Below are 20,492 nucleotides of genomic sequence, written 5' to 3' on the forward strand. Positions count from 1 at the left end.
AACCGTTGAAACGCTGCCCGTACCACCAGGGCAGCGGGATCACGGGCCAGAAGTGAGCACCTCTGGCCTGGCAGTAGCTGCAATACCACAATCGGCATTACGACGCTGCAGACCGCAAGCATTTTTATGGCGGTGGAGTCCTATTGGCATGGTGGTGCCGGCAGTGGAAAGTGCCTCTATTCGGACATTGGCCAGGCCGACAGTGTTGGAGCAGCATGTCGTTATATGGCGATGTTCCCTTAGCAGGCAGGCCTTTTATGAACTTTGTAAGTATCTAGCAGTCTTTATATGATTGTAAATACAGTTTTATTTTGGATTGTTACCCTTCTGATGGATTAACTGCCATTATGGTGGCAGTAAATAATATCACAAAAGTTGCAAATTTAAGTTCTTGGCTGGTCTTTGAAAGGTACTACAGGGAGTGCAGAATTATTAGGCAAATGAGTATTTTGACCACATCATCCTCTTTATGCATGTTGTCTTACTCCAAGCTGTATAGGCTCGAAAGCCTACTACCAATTAAGCATATAAGGTGATGTGCATCTCTGTAATGAGAAGGGGTGTGGTCTAATGACATCAACACCCTATATCAGGTGTGCATAATTATTAGGCAACTTAACAAAAAACAAATATATACCCATTTCAATTATTTATTATTACCAGTGAAACCAATATAACATCTCAACATTCACAAATATACATTTCTGACATTCAAAAACAAAACAAAAACAAATCAGTGACCAATATAGCCACCTTTCTTTGCAAGGACACTCAAAAGCCTGCCATCCATGGATTCAGTCAGTGTTTTGATCTGTTCACCATCAACATTGCATGCAGCAGCAACCACAGCCTCCCAGACACTGTTCAGAGAGGTGTACTGTTTTCCCTCCTTGTAAATCTCACATTTGATGATGGACCACAGGTTCTCAATGGGGTTCAGATCAGGTGAACAAGGAGGCCATGTCATTAGATTTCCTTCTTTTATACCCTTTCTTGCCAGCCACGCTGTGGAGTACTTGGACGTGTGTGATGGAGCATTGTCCTGCATGAAAATCATGTTTTTCTTGAAGGATGCAGACTTCTTCCTGTACCACTGCTTGAAGAAGGTGTCTTCCAGGAACTGGCAGTAGGACTGGGAGTTGAGCTTGACTCCATCCTCAACCCGAAAAGGCCCCACAAGCTCATCTTTGATGATACCAGCCCAAACCAGTACTCCACCTCCACCTTGCTGGCGTCTGAGTCGGACTGGAGCTCTCTGCCCTTTACCAATCCAGCCACGGGCCCATCCATCTGGCCCATCAAGACTCACTCTCATTTCATCAGTCCATAAAACCTTAGAAAAATCAGTCTTGAGATATTTCTTGGCCCAGTCTTGACGTTTCAGCTTGTGTGTCTTGTTCAGTGGTGGTCGTCTTTCAGCCTTTCTTACCTTGGCCATGTCTCTGAGTATTGCACACCTTGTGCTTTTGGGCACTCCAGTGATGTTGCAGCTCTGAAATATGGCCAAACTGGTGGCAAGTGGCATCGTGGCAGCTGCACGCTTGACTTTTCTCAGTTCATGGGCAGTTATTTTGCGCCTTGGTTTTTCCTCACGCTTCTTGCGACCCTGTTGACTATTTTGAATGAAACGCTTGATTGTTCGATGATCACGCTTCAGAAGCTTTGCAATTTTAAGAGTGCTGCATCCCTCTGCAAGATATCTCACTATTTTTGACTTTTCTGAGCCTGTCAAGTCCTTCTTTTGACCCATTTTGCCAAAGGAAAGGAAGTTGCCTAATAATTATGCACACCTGATATAGGGTGTTGATGTCATTAGACCACACCCCTTCTCATTACAGAGATGCACATCACCTAATATGCTTAATTGGTAGTAGGCTTTCGAGCCTATACAGCTTGGAGTAAGACAACATGCATAAAGAGGATGATGTGGTCAAAATACTCATTTGCCTAATAATTCTGCACTCCCTGTAGAAGTGGAACAAGAGCGCTTTTTTCCTGCATGACATTTTTAGCTTTAATGAGTTTCCACAAAAGCCAATATCAAATTGACCCCAGAATGTATCCCTCTACTAAAACTCGAACGTAATTGCACATTGATTGATTCTGTACTTTATTTTGGGACACGCTTTCTTGTTTGACTTCTTGTGGGGTGGGCAATTATGACACCCTACAGCCATCTCTGGGCACACATTCCTCATTGTTTATTACAAAAATAAGGATATATTACACATGCCTGAATCTGACATACTTTTGTAGGGCAAGGTTCCCTTAGTGCAAATCCTGTGTCTTTTCCCATAGATCAATGTCCACAAGCTCAGCGCATTGGCTCCACACTATGTAATAGTGTTTTTCCAGGACCTTCATGTTTCCCATTGAGCACTCCCACTCAATCACTACATAATTTTGGTTGAGGCTGCTAAATTCTTGTACAGACCAAGAAACGTTCTGCTAAGTTTAAGTCCTCAATACATCCGCTCCTTAAGTTGAACAAAAACTGTTTTATTCCTCTTGAGATACTGATTTCCAAGGAAAATTCACAACTTCAACTATCAAGAATGTTCACAGCTTCATTTGTCAAAACGTGTTTCGTCAGGGGAATCCCCCTTGACTTCATCAGGACTTCCTACAACATTTCCATTATAAAAAATCATTAAAATATTAATGTACTTAATTGTTCCCACACCCACCTCAGTGAATGTCTTGTTATACATGCTTCCACGTGAAAACCGTAATCCATTAAACAATGTGTTCATATTAGAATGAATTAACAAGTGTTCCTAATTGATACAGACAATAATTGTTATGTTAGGTGTTCCTTACTGATACAGACAATAGTTATTATGTTAGGTATTCCAATAATAATTTGCTCAGTTAATACCCCATTATTTGCATATTGACCCAGACCGGCTATATACGTAACAAGTATAGAAACACAAAAGGTACAGAAATTCAAAAGACATGCTGAAGAGTGTCGCATTTGTGTGAATATATACCTAAACCACTGCAGTGCAAATGTGAATACACCAAATTCGTACCTTTTAGTCAACTTCTTTGACATATTCCTTGTGTAATCCACTAAATCGTGTATACCAGAGCCTAGAGAGCAATCCCTCTGTTAGTAGCTATATGCACTGTACCTTATTAATTAAAATTCTCCATGCCGCTCAATTGAGGTTGAATTCTAGACTTATTAAATTAGTTTCTCTCGGCTGCCTCAATCAATAGCCGTTCCGCGTATCCTGTAAACATTGTCACAATTATGTGAATCACTCCGACTAGCTCAAAAAACAAAATATATCATTGCAAGACGAAAGGGCGGGCATTCCACCCTTCTAAGCTCTCACCTCTGTTTTCAGTCGTTATATGCCGCGAGTACGTCGGATACCGGTGAATAAGGGAAACAGTTCCCTCTTCGGCGTTTTAAAGCTGCGACCGCGTTTACAGAAATAAACGAAGGACTATCTGAAAAGGACTGTCTGCCCTTCGTAAACACTGAAGACTGACTCGTCTTCGTTTACATCACTCGGCCTTCTATATACACAAAAAAGAGACAAAGGACTTCCTATTATGTATATAGGTTAAAGATGAACATGTTCACGTTCATACTAGCTCCTATGTTACCGATCTAATGCATATCATACGTTCCGCTCAACCACATCGTTGGGTGCATCATTGCTTCACTGTATACATAATCTTAGAGTATGACTAGTAATACTAAGTCTTATAAATAGGTATTACTTATGATTACTATAACCCTAGGTATGTTATAACTACAGATTCCAGTTCTGTTATGCATTATGGATAAAGGCACGAGCACTATGCATATAACAACTTAATATCAGTCATACTCCTGTCACCATATCATGCTGGTCATATTTTAATAGTACTAAATACCCAGATATAATTCTTTCTTGTAATTAAATATTAGATGTACTCTCTACATCTCCCATATTCCTAGGAAGCTGCATATCTTATGGCACCGCCAACTAATATATCTGTGCCTCATATGTTCGTTGCCACTAAAGTTCTGATATGACTTAGGATAGTCAGATATTATCAGAAAAGCATTATTCAGAATCTACTGAAATTCTCAATCTTCTTGGGATATCTCCTCTTATCTATCACCAAGAAAGCACCCCATGTCATGATCCGAATTTAGACCTCGCTCTACGGCCCCTAGTCGTATAATCCATACGGATTCCTTCCTTCTTAGGGCTAATTCTCTGTTGCCACCCCGTGGATTTTTTTCACACTGATCAGAGCCAAAGAACTTGAATTCTTTATGAGTTCCCTGCGTATCACATATCTTCATATGAGAGGCTATAGGATATCGCTCATCTTCTAGCCTAATCGCTCTCCAATGTTCAGAAATTATTACTTTAAGGGGACGAATAGTACTGCCCACATATATCTTTCCACATTTACAAATTAGCACGTATACCACATATTTGGTGTTACAATCTATATGTGATTTAATACTATACTTTTTGCTTCCAGTACCTAGAAAGTCCTTTTTGGCCTGCCACGCCCACCTACACATTGCACAACCCCCGCATTTATAAAAGCCCAAATTGTGTGAATTGAGCCAGTTGGGTTTAGTTGTGTCAAACAAATAACTAGGACTAAGAATATTATTAAGTGTATTACCTTCCCTAAATGATACCTCTGGTTTATTCCCAAAATACCTCTTCAGAGTTCGATCTTGTGTAAGTACAGTCCAATGCCTTCTCATGATTCTCAATAACTTACAAGAACTATCCGATTAGTCCAAAACTATCCTCACCCTCTGAGTATCGCTACTCTTGTTTCTTGTCTCTGTAGGTCCTTTGGGCATCAATGTACGTGAACAGGATATTTTAGAGACATTTTGTTGAGATTTATTTATAACATCCTCTGAGTAACACCTAGCAATAAATCTCTGTCCCATATCCTTAATAGACTTACGAAAATCACTGTTCCTGCTGCAATTACGTCTAGCTCTAACCATTTCACCTAAAGGTATTGCATCTATTTGATGTTTCGGATGTGCGCTGGTTGCATGTAATAAGGTACTACAGGATGTCAGTTTCCGGTACAACCTGCTCTCTATCTTATTTTCCACAAATATTTCAACATCTAAAAAGTCAATGCAAATCGCACTATACTTGTGTGTGAACTTGATGTTAACCTCATTGTTATTAAGATACTCACAAAATCTTTCTAATGTTTCCACATTAGCTGTCCATAACATAAAACAATCAATGTATCTCCCCCAGTACAGGATATGTGTCTGCCATTCAGCTGCTCCCGGACCCCACACCCATTTGTCCTCAAACCATCCCATAAACAGGTTCGCATATGAGGGAGGGAATCTTGATCCCATTGCCACCCCGTTTTTGTTTAAACCAATCCTTTTTAAAGAGAAAATAGTTGTTATTCAAAATAAGATCAATCATTTGTACTATCATGTGTGTATGTTCCATTAGACTCGCTGATCTCCTATTAAGGATATATTCAATTGCTTTAATTCCACATTCATGTTGTATGCTGGTGTATAATGCCACTACATCTAGGGTTACCATACGCATACCAGGCTCCCAATGGATATCCGATAGCAAACTCAATATATGTTTTGTGTACTTAATATATGAAGGAAGATTACATACAAAAAGTTGTATAAAATATATCAACAAACTCCGATAATCTTTCAGTTGGACCCTCCCATACCCAAAACTATTGGTCTTCCTGGTGGAAAATCACATTGTTTGTGTATTTTGGGCAGTGTGTACAAACATGGAAATTTGGGATGATTCACTTGTAAGTATAGATATTCCTCATCATCCAATAAGTTCCTATCTCGCCAGCTTTTGAGTAATCCATTTATCTTTCCAGTTAACCATGTCATCAGATTGTGTGATAACCTTTCATAACAATCGGTATTACACAATTGTGTGTATATCTCATTCTCATAATCTTCACGATTCATCACCACTCTGTTCCCACCCGTCTGCTCTCTTAATAATCAAATCAACAGCAGATTTCAGAGTTCTCAATGCCACATACTCTTCATGTTTCAAACTGTGTTTTATCGCTCGCTTCTTTTTCATCTCCTCTTTGTCCAGATCGCGCCAAACCAATTTATAGAATACATCAACATTGTTGTCCATTGCTTGTCTGGGCGTCCAGGGAGATCACTGCAGGAAATTAAGGAACACATTTTTGGGGCAGAGCGCCGGATACTCGTATTGAATCACCCCTAATTTGTTTGTTCTGCTAAGTTTACTCTTTCAAAAGAATTTCACTTCACATTTGCGTAAGAAAAGCCGTACACATTTCTACCACTGCTGCGAGATCTCCATACGAGTAAGGTTATCTGAGAAAGAAAAGTATTACAGATAGAAATCTCCTTTGAAGAATTAACAGTAGCCTGAGAGAAGCTAGACAGGAAAGCTATTGTGGTCAATTGGACTGCCTTTAGAAATATTTCACTAAAAAAAACAAAGAAAGCTGGAATTTATTGTGGGAGACAGACATGGAATCATGAGAAAAGGGGGAATTAGGATGAGATTTGAGGAAGCTAGCTGTTCTAGCAGAAGAGGATGCCGAAGAGACTGCCACATACAGGACAATCTCCTTGATTAACATGGAAGCCAAACTGCTCGTTAAAGTTCTAGTTAATGGATTATTGTGGACAGATCCTTAGAGCACCTGGACAAGAGTTGTAGACACAATGCCAGACAGGTTTATTCAACACAATGCCCGATGTCTGTACAATGCACTAATAGCTCAGTTTTTTGGGGGTCCATTTCCAGTGGTGCTGGTACACTGAAAAGGTGTTTGATACGCAAGGTACCTCATATGTTTCCTCTATAAGATGAACGTGACGTAGAATTTCTGAAGTATATCTATGTCCTGTAAGACCAAATGGGTATTTCTTCCATCACCTCTGCCCTGTTCAACACACTAATTGAAAAGGTTCTGAAGGATAACCTTCCACAGGGCTTATAATGGGATTCTTAGATACGGGTTATGCATTCATATATACACACCATGTGGGATAGATATGCTGGTCAAGGCCTACATTAATAAACTTAGTTTTGATGCCTATGAGCAAACTGGTCCATGTCAATAATTTTCCCAGTTTGTGGGCAGGTGAGGGAGAGCAAAGTCATGGTAACAGACACAGGAGAATCAGCTGGGTTCATGTACATGGTAAAAATGGCAAATGAAGAGGGAACCCACTTTTATTTGACTTCATAAAGTGCGAAATGCAAAGCTGAAGCAACCTCCTTAAGTGTGCACAGTAGTTATCTTCAAAACGGAGGCCTGACCCAGACTTCTAAAGATTATCCAGAAACACCAACATATTAATGCAAGGGACATTTTCTAACAGCTCCCAAGTCAGCTGTGTTCTTTTCTGAGGGCTGGAACTGTACCCAGGTTATCTATGAGTAAATGTTGCCAATCAGCATATGATAGTTAAAAACGGCTGCCATTCAATGGTATCTTAGTTAGGCAGCAAACTCAATTATGCTAAATGATGAACCAAGGAACAACTAAGTGATTTGACAGGAATAATGGGTGATTTCTGGGCTCTAAATCTATTATGTGTACTGCATGGGCATGCAACTCCTTGGGTTTCCTCTGGTAAAAATTCAGTTTCTCATACTTGACATGACTCAAAGATTTTGAGTTAGTCTTGTCAGTTTACAGAGGAGATTACGTTTTAGGGAGAACTGACTGGGACCGGTCAATACCTTTTAGCAGATTTGCAGAATGTGATGTCAATGACACCTTTAAATTATGAGACATAGTCACCCACTATGTTGTAAAGTAATTCAGTTTCAACAGGAATTTCAAATCACTAAGTTCTATCAATACATCCAAGAAAGCTGAAACTCTTCTGGAACTTAGAAAAATGGAGACAGTTAACAACTGACAATCACACGTGCAAGCATCTCGGGTTCGGTAAATATTAACCCTGATCATTATGGAATAAATTTGTCTGAGAAACAAATCCAACATACTGCAAGAAAACGTGTGCAAATACAGTAAAAACATTTAGAAAAGTAGAGCATATGTGAAACACATCAAATAATGGGGAAATTGAAAATCTTCCAGAACATCAATGTAGAAGAGCAGAGCCATGTTTCATAACCTGATGTCTCCAGTATGTTTTTAGGTTGACAGTCTGAAATTTAGAAAGTGCTTTTGAAAAACTGTTCCAGGAGGTCCATGGCGGTTGAAAATTGTTTTAGGCCTGAGAATCCACGAAGCATAATGTGCTGGTAGAAGCCCAACTACAGAGAAAGCTTATCAGATGCTCTTCTTTAAGGTAAAGGTGGGGTTTACACAGTAGAGAGAGCTTTAGCAGCTCACAGAGTAGCCCCTTAAAAAGAAAATGAAGCAGAAAAGCCACTAATCAAATGCAATCAGTTATCGAGTATTCCAAGCCAGAGTAAAGCTCCAGAATATGAAGCTGTATTTCTTCTCTAAAAAGGAATGAGGATACTTTCTGCATTTGGAATGAGGGTGAAGTGCCCTTCAAAGGTTATGGGTGAGGTGGTCAAAGTATTGACACAGTAGTCAGACGGCAGATAACACTAACCTGAAAACAGAATCTGGTATTGGCATGCGAATACTAATTCATTTTGGACTGCTCCTTGTCAATCGTGAAAGAGCAAAGAATTGTATAAATAGAAAAGCATCCGGAATTGGCGAGTGGCGTTGAGGTAAGACTAGGTGTGTACTAATGGAGGTCTCTGACTGTTGTGCCAGTAGCAACTCAAAGAAACATAAAAAATGTGGAACCCACTGGTGGCACATGCCAATGTCACGGTAGGCCACACAAGATAGCTGAAGGCTGGTGATTCTGTCCCCCTTTTGACAAAGACTTGCTTTGCACAGAGTTAATATGTATCTGTAAGGAATAATAAAAGTGACATTATTAGTACAACAGACACTTGACATTTGAAAATGCAAATCTAAAAGAGTAGAAAAAACCTGTTCCAACTGTACCTACTAAAACATAATGCAATTACAGTGAGGAGAAGTGGATATATTGTTTACTCATGTCTTAAAAATGAAAATGTATTTTATCTGGCTGTTTACTGCAACAAATGAAACAGACTTTGCATATAATTGTACTTTATTAATTAAGGAAAATCCTCCATAGTATTTACATAGTGCAAAAAAGCAGTTATCACTCAAAAAGGTATGGTAGAAATATAACAATAATCCTTCATATAGAGAAATAATCCCTTCATATTACAAGTTTATAAACCATAGTATTCTGTTTTTAAACATTGACTAGATATGTTAATAAAAGGTAAGACATTAAATTATAGATTACAATTTGCCACATTAGAAATCATACATAAATATTTTAAATGAAATAATATTTTACAAATTATATCTGAACATAAAGAAGCTGTGCCAAATAAAGAAAAAGTAAAAGATTTATAAGATTAGAAAATGTAGATATATAACATTTTTTGTACATTTGAAGTGTTTTGCAGTCACAGTAATAGGTTGCTTATGATTTTAGATTCGTTTTTCATCTATTTTCAAAATGCAGATAAAATAGATTAATTTACTGCTTAAAAACTGTGACTCAGGTCTATCAAAATACTTAGAATAGTTGGCACAGCGTCATGGTAAACACTTTAAATGACACTATCAACAAACAGCAGCTTTTATTTTAAATCATAATACCTTTTTGCATACATTTCATCAGTAATCTCTCACAAGATTATTCAAAATAATTAGACTCACTCCAATGCTGATTATGACAGCAACACTGACATGGGTATCTACTGTCTGGCCAGTTTATGGAAAATTCTAGAAGTGCATTGCCTAAACATGAAAGACCTTACACAATATACACAACATAAACATGCAACATTTTTTATTTTATATATATTTTTTTATCAGCATGTCTTATTTGGAAATCAAGAAGGCATTTTGGAAATAACCTCTATGCATATGTTCCTCTAACTTAAATGTATTATTTTACAAGCTATGCTATCAACATTATTTCACAACAATGTAGTCACGGTTTGTAAGAAGAAATAACTAATTTCAATTAACTGATGTTACCAAACAGGATTAAAGCAAGTTGCATTTAAAGGTTTTCTTAAGAATAATTATCACAGCAAGCATTCAGGAAAGGAAGAACACTTCTGACATAGTCAAGCTCATGGCATTGAAATGTAATTGTTATATTAAATAAACCATTTGAGTACTTTTAAATGTGCTAAACTGATGCAATGAATGTATTTGGGATAACCCACAGGCTGCATGCCAATCTTAAAATCTCTGCATTACATGGAACACCCGGACTGTACACACTTTTTGACCTTAACATCAACTATTTTAGTGCAATGGTCGTTCTCTACTTCTATCAATAACATGCAGGTCAGGGTATCTTAAAGCATTACAAAAAATTGCAGAAACCTATTGTTCCCTTGACCGCAACTTGTTTGAACATTAAAGTCACTGAAGAAGGCTATATATCAAATTAGTTTAACTGACTTAAAACAACAATTCTGACATTTCAGCAAGAAGCACTGTAAGTGTTGAAACCTGGAGAAAGAAAACAATTAAGAAAAAAAAAAGAATGAAAATATGTGCTATTTAAGTGAGTGATGAACAGTAAAACACACTGCAAGTAAATGATCAAGTAATTTAACTATTCTTATACTGGAAATGCAAATAAAAAAAAATCACTAATTCAGTAATGCTATTGCTTCAGTATCAAATGCAATTTGAACCACCACTGTAATAATGGGGCAATTAAAATATGCAATAAAAGTTAACCTATTGACTAAAAAACACAATCTGTACATTATAGGTCTTCAGTTCAAAAGCGTTATCATTTGCTGAAGCAAACACTACTAAAATGGGTAAGGTCCACTGACAACTGCTCATGATTTAGAACAAGGCATCATTCCTTACACTGTGCATTCATTTCATATCTACAACTAGTGCTCAGAAAGTGGTTGTAATGAAGATTATAACTTCACATTAGCTCCCCCTTAGGAATGTAGTCTTTCCGACACAAGTGTGGTATAAAGGTAAAATAAATTGTACTTACAACTGAATAAACACATTTCTTGACACGCCATCTTAGTTGAACTAATGACAACATATTTAGTTACAGTACAAACTTGTGTAATTTAAAAAAATGGCAATTAATGTGTGCAGAAATGCCAATTGTTTTTAAATTCACAGTAAATATTACGAAGCCAGTACAATAAATCAGGCTACGTTTACTCCAAATACCTCACTGATTGTTTGAGATACATAAGTCATCTCATTACACACACACACACACACACACACAGAATTAATAAACAACCACCAACATACAGTCTTTCCATGTTCTCTACACCTACTTTCCATTTTCAAAACACATTACATATAACAGTTACCCGTACCACTCTCACTTCACTATCAAGTGCAACTCAAATCATACCATAAAGTCATTTACAGTCTGGGGGGGCAGATTTACGTGATTGATACCTCTATCCGCCTTGTTACAAGTGCCACAGGATATAGTGTCTATATGATAAAGTGGGCAGGATGTCTGTCACATTTATGATGGATTACTCCACCCGCCAATCTCTAATTCAGGCTCTGAGCCTCAAGGACGGGATAAAGCCTGAGCCTAATACTCAAGTGCACTGGTCAACCACACATAAAATAAAATGAAAATTTATGACTGCATTTACTGTTGAGTCATTCCTCTACCTTTACATCTCATAACCTTTCTGCTTGGATCAAAAACATGGAAAGACAACTGCAATTATAACAATAGGTTGATATTTGGTTTGTATGTGATACTTGGGTACCACTAAGGAGGTCCACATAGTGTTTGTGTTGTAGGTATTATTGGTTCAGGACTAGAAGCCATATTGTCCTTTTTTGCTAATTTCCAAAAGTTACACATTTTCAATACTGTACATGCTGTATTAAATTCTAATTACATTACTAAGTACAAGATATTATTTATATTCAATTTGCTAGCAACCATCTTATGTGTTCAACAGATGAAAAATGTACTGTAAAGAGAGTGTGATGTCCTACCCTCTTGTTCATTTTATATATCAAAGCTATTACAAGGAAAAAACAATGTTTACAGAACAACATTACGACTGAAGATGAACAAATTATTATTCCAGCTTCAGTAAATCAACAGTTTTAAACATAAGATAGTCAGACCTGTCACGGAGCTAGCTTTACCTGTTTATAAAACATTTTGTACAAAAGATTTATATTATATTTTTTCTTGTTCTCTGAAAGGGTCTTACATCAACCATTTGTTGAAGTGCAGACCCACAGATAATTTTCATCCACTGAGCCTTAATTATTAGCACCCAGAATGGATTACTGTTTTTAATAAGCAACTAAATAAACACAATTCTAAAAATACCTTCGAAATTCATAATTGATTTGCACAGCTACATGACAATTAGTAGCCAACCTTAAACATATGCTTAAGCTATACTGAATGTTGCATCAGATTTGACTAACATATAGCACACCTTAAAAGTTTAAATTTAGGGTCTGTCAAATAGCACATCATATACCAAACACTATTCCGCTTATTGTGGACTAAGGTTCTGAAATAGATTGCTTTATTTAAATACTGGAAAAAGTGGCAGATACTGTAATCGTGACTACTGAATCTATCCAACAGTGATAGAGTATTAATGTCATATTAGTTTAATCTCCAGGAATTCTGAATCCAGCAGTGACAGCTTGTATCCAAATAAATGTGTAAAAATGTATTTTTAATGTGTTTGTGCTGCATATTACACAGGGCATCACCTTTCCCAGAGAATTCCTGTACTACGTTTTGACCCCATCTATATGAAAATTAATCCTAATAGAGAATGTAACAAATGTACAGGACAATAGCTAATGCATCCCAGGCTGCAAACATCACAACTAAAACAATTAAAGGTATAATTTTATCTGATGCCACAGAGTACTCCAATGTTTGTAGCAATGAAAATAGGTGTCAAATTGTGTTGGAGTTTCATTTCTGTTGATAGTTCAAGCCAATAAACATTACTGTGCAATCTGGAGCACAAGGATTTTAAGAGGGGAATAACAAGTTAAAATAAAATCCCTAACTAAGCTTATAAGTTTGTGTATAGTGAAAATCATTTGCTTTTAATGAAACAAGTACAAAGCTATAAAAATAATTATTTTATGTATATAACACCTATATTAAATTTTTAACAAAAGTGCAAAATGTTGAGATGAAACATGTCGGGTAATGGCTGCAACCCTTATAAAAGAGTTAACTGCTCATTAGAAAATCCCTGAGGTTAATTTATTGCTTTGGAATAGACTGTGCGTTCTCCTTATGTGACAAAGTAGCTTCAATGGGCTTCTGTAGGATATTACTGATGAGTTTATCACTTAGTTCTTCATGGTTGGCTAGTAAAACTACTTGCTCAGAGTTTTCTTCTTCCTCACTTTGCTCAATGTTGTCCTCCTCTACATTATTAAGAGGTTTACCAAGTTGTAGAGTTTCCATAGTTCTTTGGGTCTCAGAGACCCAAGATTCAATTCTACTGTTAAGATGCATCTCTACAGAAATGGGTTTGTCAGGGTAGGTGTCATCATCATCATCATCATCATCATCATCCTCCTCCTCCTCCTCCTCTTCTTCCTCTTCGAGCATTCCTGGTACTAGAGTGCTAGTGGTACTAGTCATGGATGAGTTTAAAATATCCCTGCAGCTGCCATCCAGTGATCCCGTCTCAGTGCTTTGTTGAGAGGCCCATTCCAGATTGTCATCTGGCTTTACTTCCTCCTTGTCAGCTGGAGCTGATTTTCCAAAAGTTGTCATAGAAACAGAGTTAACCATGCCAGATAATGGCTGTTTGCAGACAGTACCTAGTGGTTGCTTACAGATAGTGGAGTTGTCTTCTTGAATCTTACATATTTGGTCAGGACTTGTGGTTATCACTGCTGGCTCCCTCTCATTTTCAGTCAACTCCAGTCCATCAGATGTTTCCACCATGCTTCTCCAATTAGTGTCTGTAAATGGTAAAAATATATATTAGGTCTTAAAGGGAAAACAATTCAGTGCTAGATAAATATGGCGACAATCACTTGGGTAGAAATTGTGGAAACAAAATTTCAGTTGAACATCGTACGGTAATTTCACTATTCTCAAACAGTGAGAACAAAAATTCAAATGGGTAACAGAAAGGTCAGATAAGGCACAATCATACAAAAAGGAGAATATTTAAACAGAATGCCCCATGTGTGGCTGTATTTCGCAACAACTGCAACAATAACAAAGCATACATCTCTTTTGGAAGTACTCTTCTATTAGATCAGTCATATAGATAAATTATTATTATTTGTCCAATTAATCTTCATGCAGAGTAGTTCAAGTTATAATATTTACATTTATCTGGACAGAGTAGACACAGACTCTCATTACAAGTGGCCCCTTATTTCTGTGGGTGCAGATAATAGCAGTTTGCCTACCTTGTTATAAATGTTTAAGTGTTTTATTTTCAAACAGAAATTACAAATGCTGAAAACAGCCTAAATCTCCTTATGGAAGTCGGAGGAAAAATAGAGTTACCAGTGGACTCTGAGCAGATTCCCACCAGAATTACCTTATTTCCTACTAGACCCTCAGGGACTAACTCATAATGGGATGGATGTTCCCAGGTCCTGGAGTTACCATATCCAAAGTCTCAGCAACTGCAGGAGTGGGGAAAATCCAACCTATTTTCCAGGAAACTACAGACAACAATCCCATCCAAATGAATTATGTAAGCCTATCTTCCGGAAGGTAGAGTAGGAAATCATCATTTGATTATAGGGGAATAAATGTAAATTACCTGTAAATACTTCACCCCTGTTTTTAGTGTTTCGTGTTATTTGCACTTTTCTGACTAACATTGGCCTCTCTAAAGTAGGAGATGGTAGTACAGACCGAACAGATTAAGTTATTTGACAAAAGTACTGAAAAAATAACATTCTCTAGATAATAAATTATCACCACAACTGGATAAAATAAATAACTTGGTGTTTGGTTAAAATCCAAGCATTTCCCCCAGGCGTTGGTCTGAATCCCAAGATTTTTCTCAAGCAGTACCCCTGCGTACTGTTAGGTGGCTCCATGTCCATCGTCGCCTGCACCTGAGAGGACGTTGAGGGTCTTATATACGCACCACCTGGTGCTCTGATGTCAGTTTCTATTCACAACTTTCTAAGCCAAAAGTGCAGGGCCTGTCCCTAGTAAATCAATTTGCAGAGCGGGGAGGGTGGGTGGGTTGGTAAGGAATCTGCAAATAGAAATTGTCTCTACCAGATAAGGTGTTACCAATACGAAGTAACTTGTCCATCTATAGAGCCATTTAGTTGCAGATTCCTTACCTTGGAATAGATAATCAAGCAATACAATCCCAGGAAGTGGGTCTGCAATGCAAGATCATACTAGAAAGTCCTGCAGGACAGAATAAGCAGAGGTCCAGGCAGTAGTGTTTGTTAACAATGTGCAGGGATGCCCACATTGCCGCCCTGACCAATGTCAAGGACTAGAACTACACATTTTATTGCAGTGGTCACAGCTTCAGCTCTGGGACAATGTGCACGCAAACCCTCAGGGGGTTGCTTCTTAGCCACTGCTTGGCACATTTTAATGCTAGTACGAACGATCTGGAAATGGTTGTCTTCTGCACTGTCAGACCTTTCTTCGCATCCACATAACCAAGGAAAAGTTTATCATTCACCCAGAACTCTTTGGTGCGAAAAAGGTAGAACGGCAACATTCTTTTGGGGTCCAGGTGGAGGAGTCTCTACTCTTAGAAGGATATGGGGGTGCATAAAAAGTAGGCAAGGTGATACATTGGCCTACATGGAAGTGTGTAACCACTCGCAGCAGAAAGGAGACACTTGTACGTGTCAAGCACTGACCTGTTCATGCCACGGAGACACAATGCTGACCTAAGTTGCTTGTTCTCAACTCTACTTAGACGTTGTGTGCCTCCCACTTACTTGTACGTGATCAGCTTTTACAGGGGTAAGGGGGATGGATGAGAGAGAGAGAGAGAGAAAGAGAAAGACAAAGAGAGAGACAAAGAGAGAGACAAAGAGACAGACAAAGAGAGAGACAAAGAGAGAGACAAAGAGAGACAAAGAGAAAGAGAGAAAGAGAGAGAAAGAGAGAAAGAGAGAGAGAGAAAGAGAGAGAAAGAGAAAGAGAGAAAGAAAGAAAGAGAAAGAGAGAAAGAAAGAAACACAGACCTCGCCTGTCAGGATCAGGATGGCTAGTGGTGGTCTACGAAGATCAGATATCTCCTATGATGAATTAAACATTTAGTCAAATAACATTTTTCATGTAACAGATAGGGCTAGGCTAGGGCTGAGGCCCTTGTGTTGTCCTTTGGTAGCAGGAAGGAGCGGCAATAGCAACCACAACCTACTTCTGGCACAGGAACCCTCTCTATAGCTCCCTTGGCCAAGAGAGCTGTAACTTCCTCTTGGAAGGATGGTGGCGTAGATGTAGTAGTCTTGAAGGGAAGGGATTAGCCCATTCGGCCTATCTGCAAAACCCTCCTGTCCGACATGTACTGCCAGCGGAGCAGGTGATGGCGGACCCTACCTCTGACTGGCCCCTTGCTGTGGAAGAGTGAGACTAGAAAGGTTTGGAGGAAGCGCAGGGTTGGGGGGTGGGTGTTAGCGGCCTGTCTGGAATGCTGGCTCCCTGATCTGCAAGGAGGGAGGTGGATCCCATGTCTCGAGCCACTAGCTGGATGGGAATGGATGTGGCTAGTCGCTCCTTCCACAGCCACGAAAGGGGTGTGGGGGGGGGGGGATAAGAAGACTGATGTGGACGCGTGGCCGCCACGAGGCCCAAAGACCTGGCCGTAGCACAAGAAACCTTAAAGCACTCAAGCTCAGTGTGTGCTTTTTCTCCGAAGAGATGGTTGCCATCAAAGGGCATGTCCATAAGATTGGTTTGGACATCCCCTGAAAAGCCAGACATCCTCAACCAGGAGTGGCGCCTTAGGGCCACTGTTGATGCAACCGCTCTGCCCAATGACTCGGTAGAGTTCATTCCACATCAGATTGGGCACTTTACTGGTCTCTCCCATCAGCAGCTGCTTGGTAAAGTACAGTCCTGCTCTCCTACGGGATCTGAGGCAGCACCTGTGTGCATCCATATGCCACAGCGTATGGGAATAACCACCCAAAGACATGCAGGGTTCATGGAGCACAATGCCAGGCTGGCGGCAGAAAATATCTTCTACCTAAGTGTGTCCAGCCTCTTGGATTCCCTATCTGGGAGTGCAAAAGGAAATGTGCCATGTGAGGTAGAAGCTTGGATGACCAAGTTCTCAGGAGTGGAGTGTTGCGCAAGGAAACTTGGGTCACTCGGAGCAGGGCGATGGTGGTGCGGGCAATTGCCCTGGTCGCAGGAGCCCCTGTGCTGGGCTTGGACCAGGTACCCAGTAGGACATCATTAAGGTCTTATTTAAAGGGGAGCAGGGGTTTGGAAGATGAAGCTTCATGTTGAAGCATCTCGGTCAGGAGGTTAGTCCTGACTGCTACCGAAGGCAAAGCAAAAACAACAAGTGATGGACGGAATGCTGAACATTGTCAAACACTCACCCCCAGTCATAGATCTGGGTTTAATCCATCGTTCTTTTGCTCACCATGCCACCCCAGTTTGGACCCCCTGTGACTGGGGGTGAATGTTTGACAATGCTCAGCATTCCGTCCATCACTTGTTGTTTTTGCATTTGCTACCGAAGGCAACTCAAGGTCCAGGACCTCGGCCGCTCTTTTCACCACCACAGAGTAAAACACCCCCTACTCCATAGCCACATTAGTGGGAGAAAGCATACCAGTATCTGGGGAGGTGTCTAGACCACTGGCTTTAGTCAAGTCCATATGCCAATCCATAGATTCTTGGAGTTGGCATTCCAAAAGGTCCAGCGACCTCTCCTATTTCTCAGTGTAACCTAGCCCGAAGGAATAAGCCTCAGGTTCTGACAAATGGGTCAAGGCAAGTTGATGTCGCACTACGCCCATCTGGCTCCGTGTCAGAGTCGGCAATGAGGATGGGGACAGCGGTGCTCAGTGGCACGGGCGGCGCTGGGAGCGTCAGCTGAGTTGGTACGACCAATGTTGTTCTGGATCAAAGCATGGATTGCTGGGTGCCCTTGGACCCGAAGCCGTTGGCGAGGAACCCAAGGGGGTCCCCTTCTGACTCCAAAAGACCCAAAGGACTGCCAGAGGTGTTGGACTGCCCAACAATGAGGCACCTGGCTTCAAAGAATTAAGTTGGGCAGGGTTTGCTCCAGCTCCCGGAAACTCAGGGAGGCGCGGAGTCAGCCTGGATGCAGGCTCTGCAGAGAGAGGTCTAGATCGATGACGCTCCCTTGTCTCATTGGCTGACAGACTAGGTGAAGTCAAAGAATGTTTTGTGTTCTTTGACTTCTTTTCATGCCTCGACTTACCCGATGATCCCGAGGATTCAGAATGGGAAAAAGATGAAGGGGAGAGGGGAGTGGGCCTCCGCAACCGAACCAGAGACCTTCCTCTCGAACAAGCCTGTGACTTGCACAGTCAAGCACTGATCCACCATCCGCTTCAGGGACCGCTCCCTTTAAGCCTTCAGATGCATGGCCGGACACTGAGCAGGACTCTGGGTTGTGGTCAAGCTCCAGGTACCAAAGCCACACGAAGTGAGGATCTGTCACGGACATCGCCCGATGACGGGACCTGCAGGGTTTGAAACCGGTCTTTCTTGAAGACATTCCTGGATGCACCATGAGTAAAACAACTCAAAAAACTTAAACAAAATGTCCAAAAATACCACTCAAAAAATGGGGTAGATCTTTCTTCGTATCAGTGATTGCCACGGGTGGGGGGGAGGGGGGAAACTGATGTCAGCACACTGGGGTGGCGTATATATTGGACCCGCAACATCATACTCTGCATGGATGATGCAGACGACCGATGCGGAGACGATCAACACCGCCTAACGGCGCACAGGGGTACGGCTCAAGACAAATCTCTGGATCCACACAGATGCCTGGGGGAAATTTTAAGGTACGGAATCTGCAACTTGAGTTCTCGGTCAGATAAGGGAAGCTAAAATGGAAGAGAACTGATATAGCTGAGGTGTTTGCAGCCTATTATTACAGATTATACTCCCCAGCTGTGCAGACAACAGCTGAAGACACCTGGGCTTTTCTCCACAACATATGCCTACTGAGCCTGCCAGAGATACATCGGGTACTCTTAGAAGCAGACATTACTGAGAAAGAATTGCTGAAGGCTATTAAGGTGTTTTTCCTCCAGAGAGGCCTAATGTCCTAACGGAATCCCACTCGAATTGTAGAAGATGCTGGCCATCAAGACGGCCCCACACCTAATGAAAATGTACAAGGAAAAACAGGAAGGTATGCAGCCACATGACCAAAGAATAGCCACCATTGTTGTCATACATGAAGAGAGGAAGCAGCCAGAAGACTGTGGACAAATGAGGACTTGCTACCCCATCCTTTGGGAAAGCCCAATACCCCAGGAATTCTGACTGGTTGGCACACATATAGAGGCTCAGATATAGGGCCTCTGAACTTCCTGGGGGGGTGGAGGTGATATCTCCAAGGGGCAATGCGAGAGACTCTGTCAATGAAAAGTTTGCTGTTACAATGCCAATAAAAATATGTTTTAAAAAAAAGAAAAAAAAGTGACAAGCTGGTCATCCTGAAACAGATCACCCAGTGTTGGGAGGCCCACTGTGCTTCAAGGCCTCAAGGTCCGAAAGGAAAGATGACCTTGGTGTTTAGGTAAACCGAGTAGGGGGGCAGTAGGTACATACAGTAAGGTGCCATATGCATGGTGATTGGCAAAATACCAATGATGCAGTTCAGGACTATCCACAATAGTCAGGACTGACCCAGCCTATGCTTGGTGGTCAGTAGAAAAGATGTGAACAGGCATTCGGGCTGTAAGAGGCACTGTTCCAAGCAGGTGTCTTCTATGGACATTCCTGAGACCCAGCGGCATAGCCACTTTAACTGGGCTACCAAATAATAGTATTCGAACTTAGGAGCCCCACAGCCCACCCTGGTCTACTGGAGTCGCTGCCTAGTCAAGATTGACCAAGTAGCATATGCATATCCAGGTCCTGAAAGAAAATTTTCTTGAGCTATCACTGTTAGCAAAGTAGTACAGCAGACAGGGAAGCATCAGAGTCTTGAACAAAGGTAATACAGCTAATGCCAGAGACTCTAAAGGGTTGTGCAAAACATAAATGGAGCTCTCAAGGCTGAGACCGCCTTCTTGAGATCCGATTCAAGTAGTTCTTGTTCAGAGAGGAAAACTGTGCCTCCCAAGAGGTGCCCCCTTCTCCATTTCTGCAGCAAGACATTCCATGTGAAACAGAAACCAACAAGATTTGGACCAATTAACATGAAGCGCTGTGCTCTTGCCAATTGCCTGAAGGGTTGGCTTATGCA

General features: G+C 40.5%; 1 protein-coding gene across 2 annotated transcripts in view; it reads right to left on the reverse strand.

The window, feature by feature from the left end:
* Positions 1 to 9,109: 9,109 nt before the first annotated feature.
* Positions 9,110 to 20,492, reverse strand: part of SECISBP2L (SECIS binding protein 2 like) — a 435,435-nt gene continuing 424,052 nt past the window's right edge. For both annotated transcript variants that reach the window (XM_069222506.1, XM_069222505.1), the window contains exon 18: positions 9,110 to 14,034. In XM_069222506.1, the coding sequence (XP_069078607.1) occupies positions 13,322 to 14,034 (713 nt within the window). In that variant the 3' untranslated portion in view covers positions 9,110 to 13,321. The remainder of the gene's footprint in view (positions 14,035 to 20,492) is intronic.

Source organism: Pleurodeles waltl, chromosome 3_1 (assembly GCF_031143425.1).
Source record: "Pleurodeles waltl isolate 20211129_DDA chromosome 3_1, aPleWal1.hap1.20221129, whole genome shotgun sequence".
NCBI classification, from domain to species: Eukaryota; Metazoa; Chordata; class Amphibia; order Caudata; family Salamandridae; genus Pleurodeles; species Pleurodeles waltl.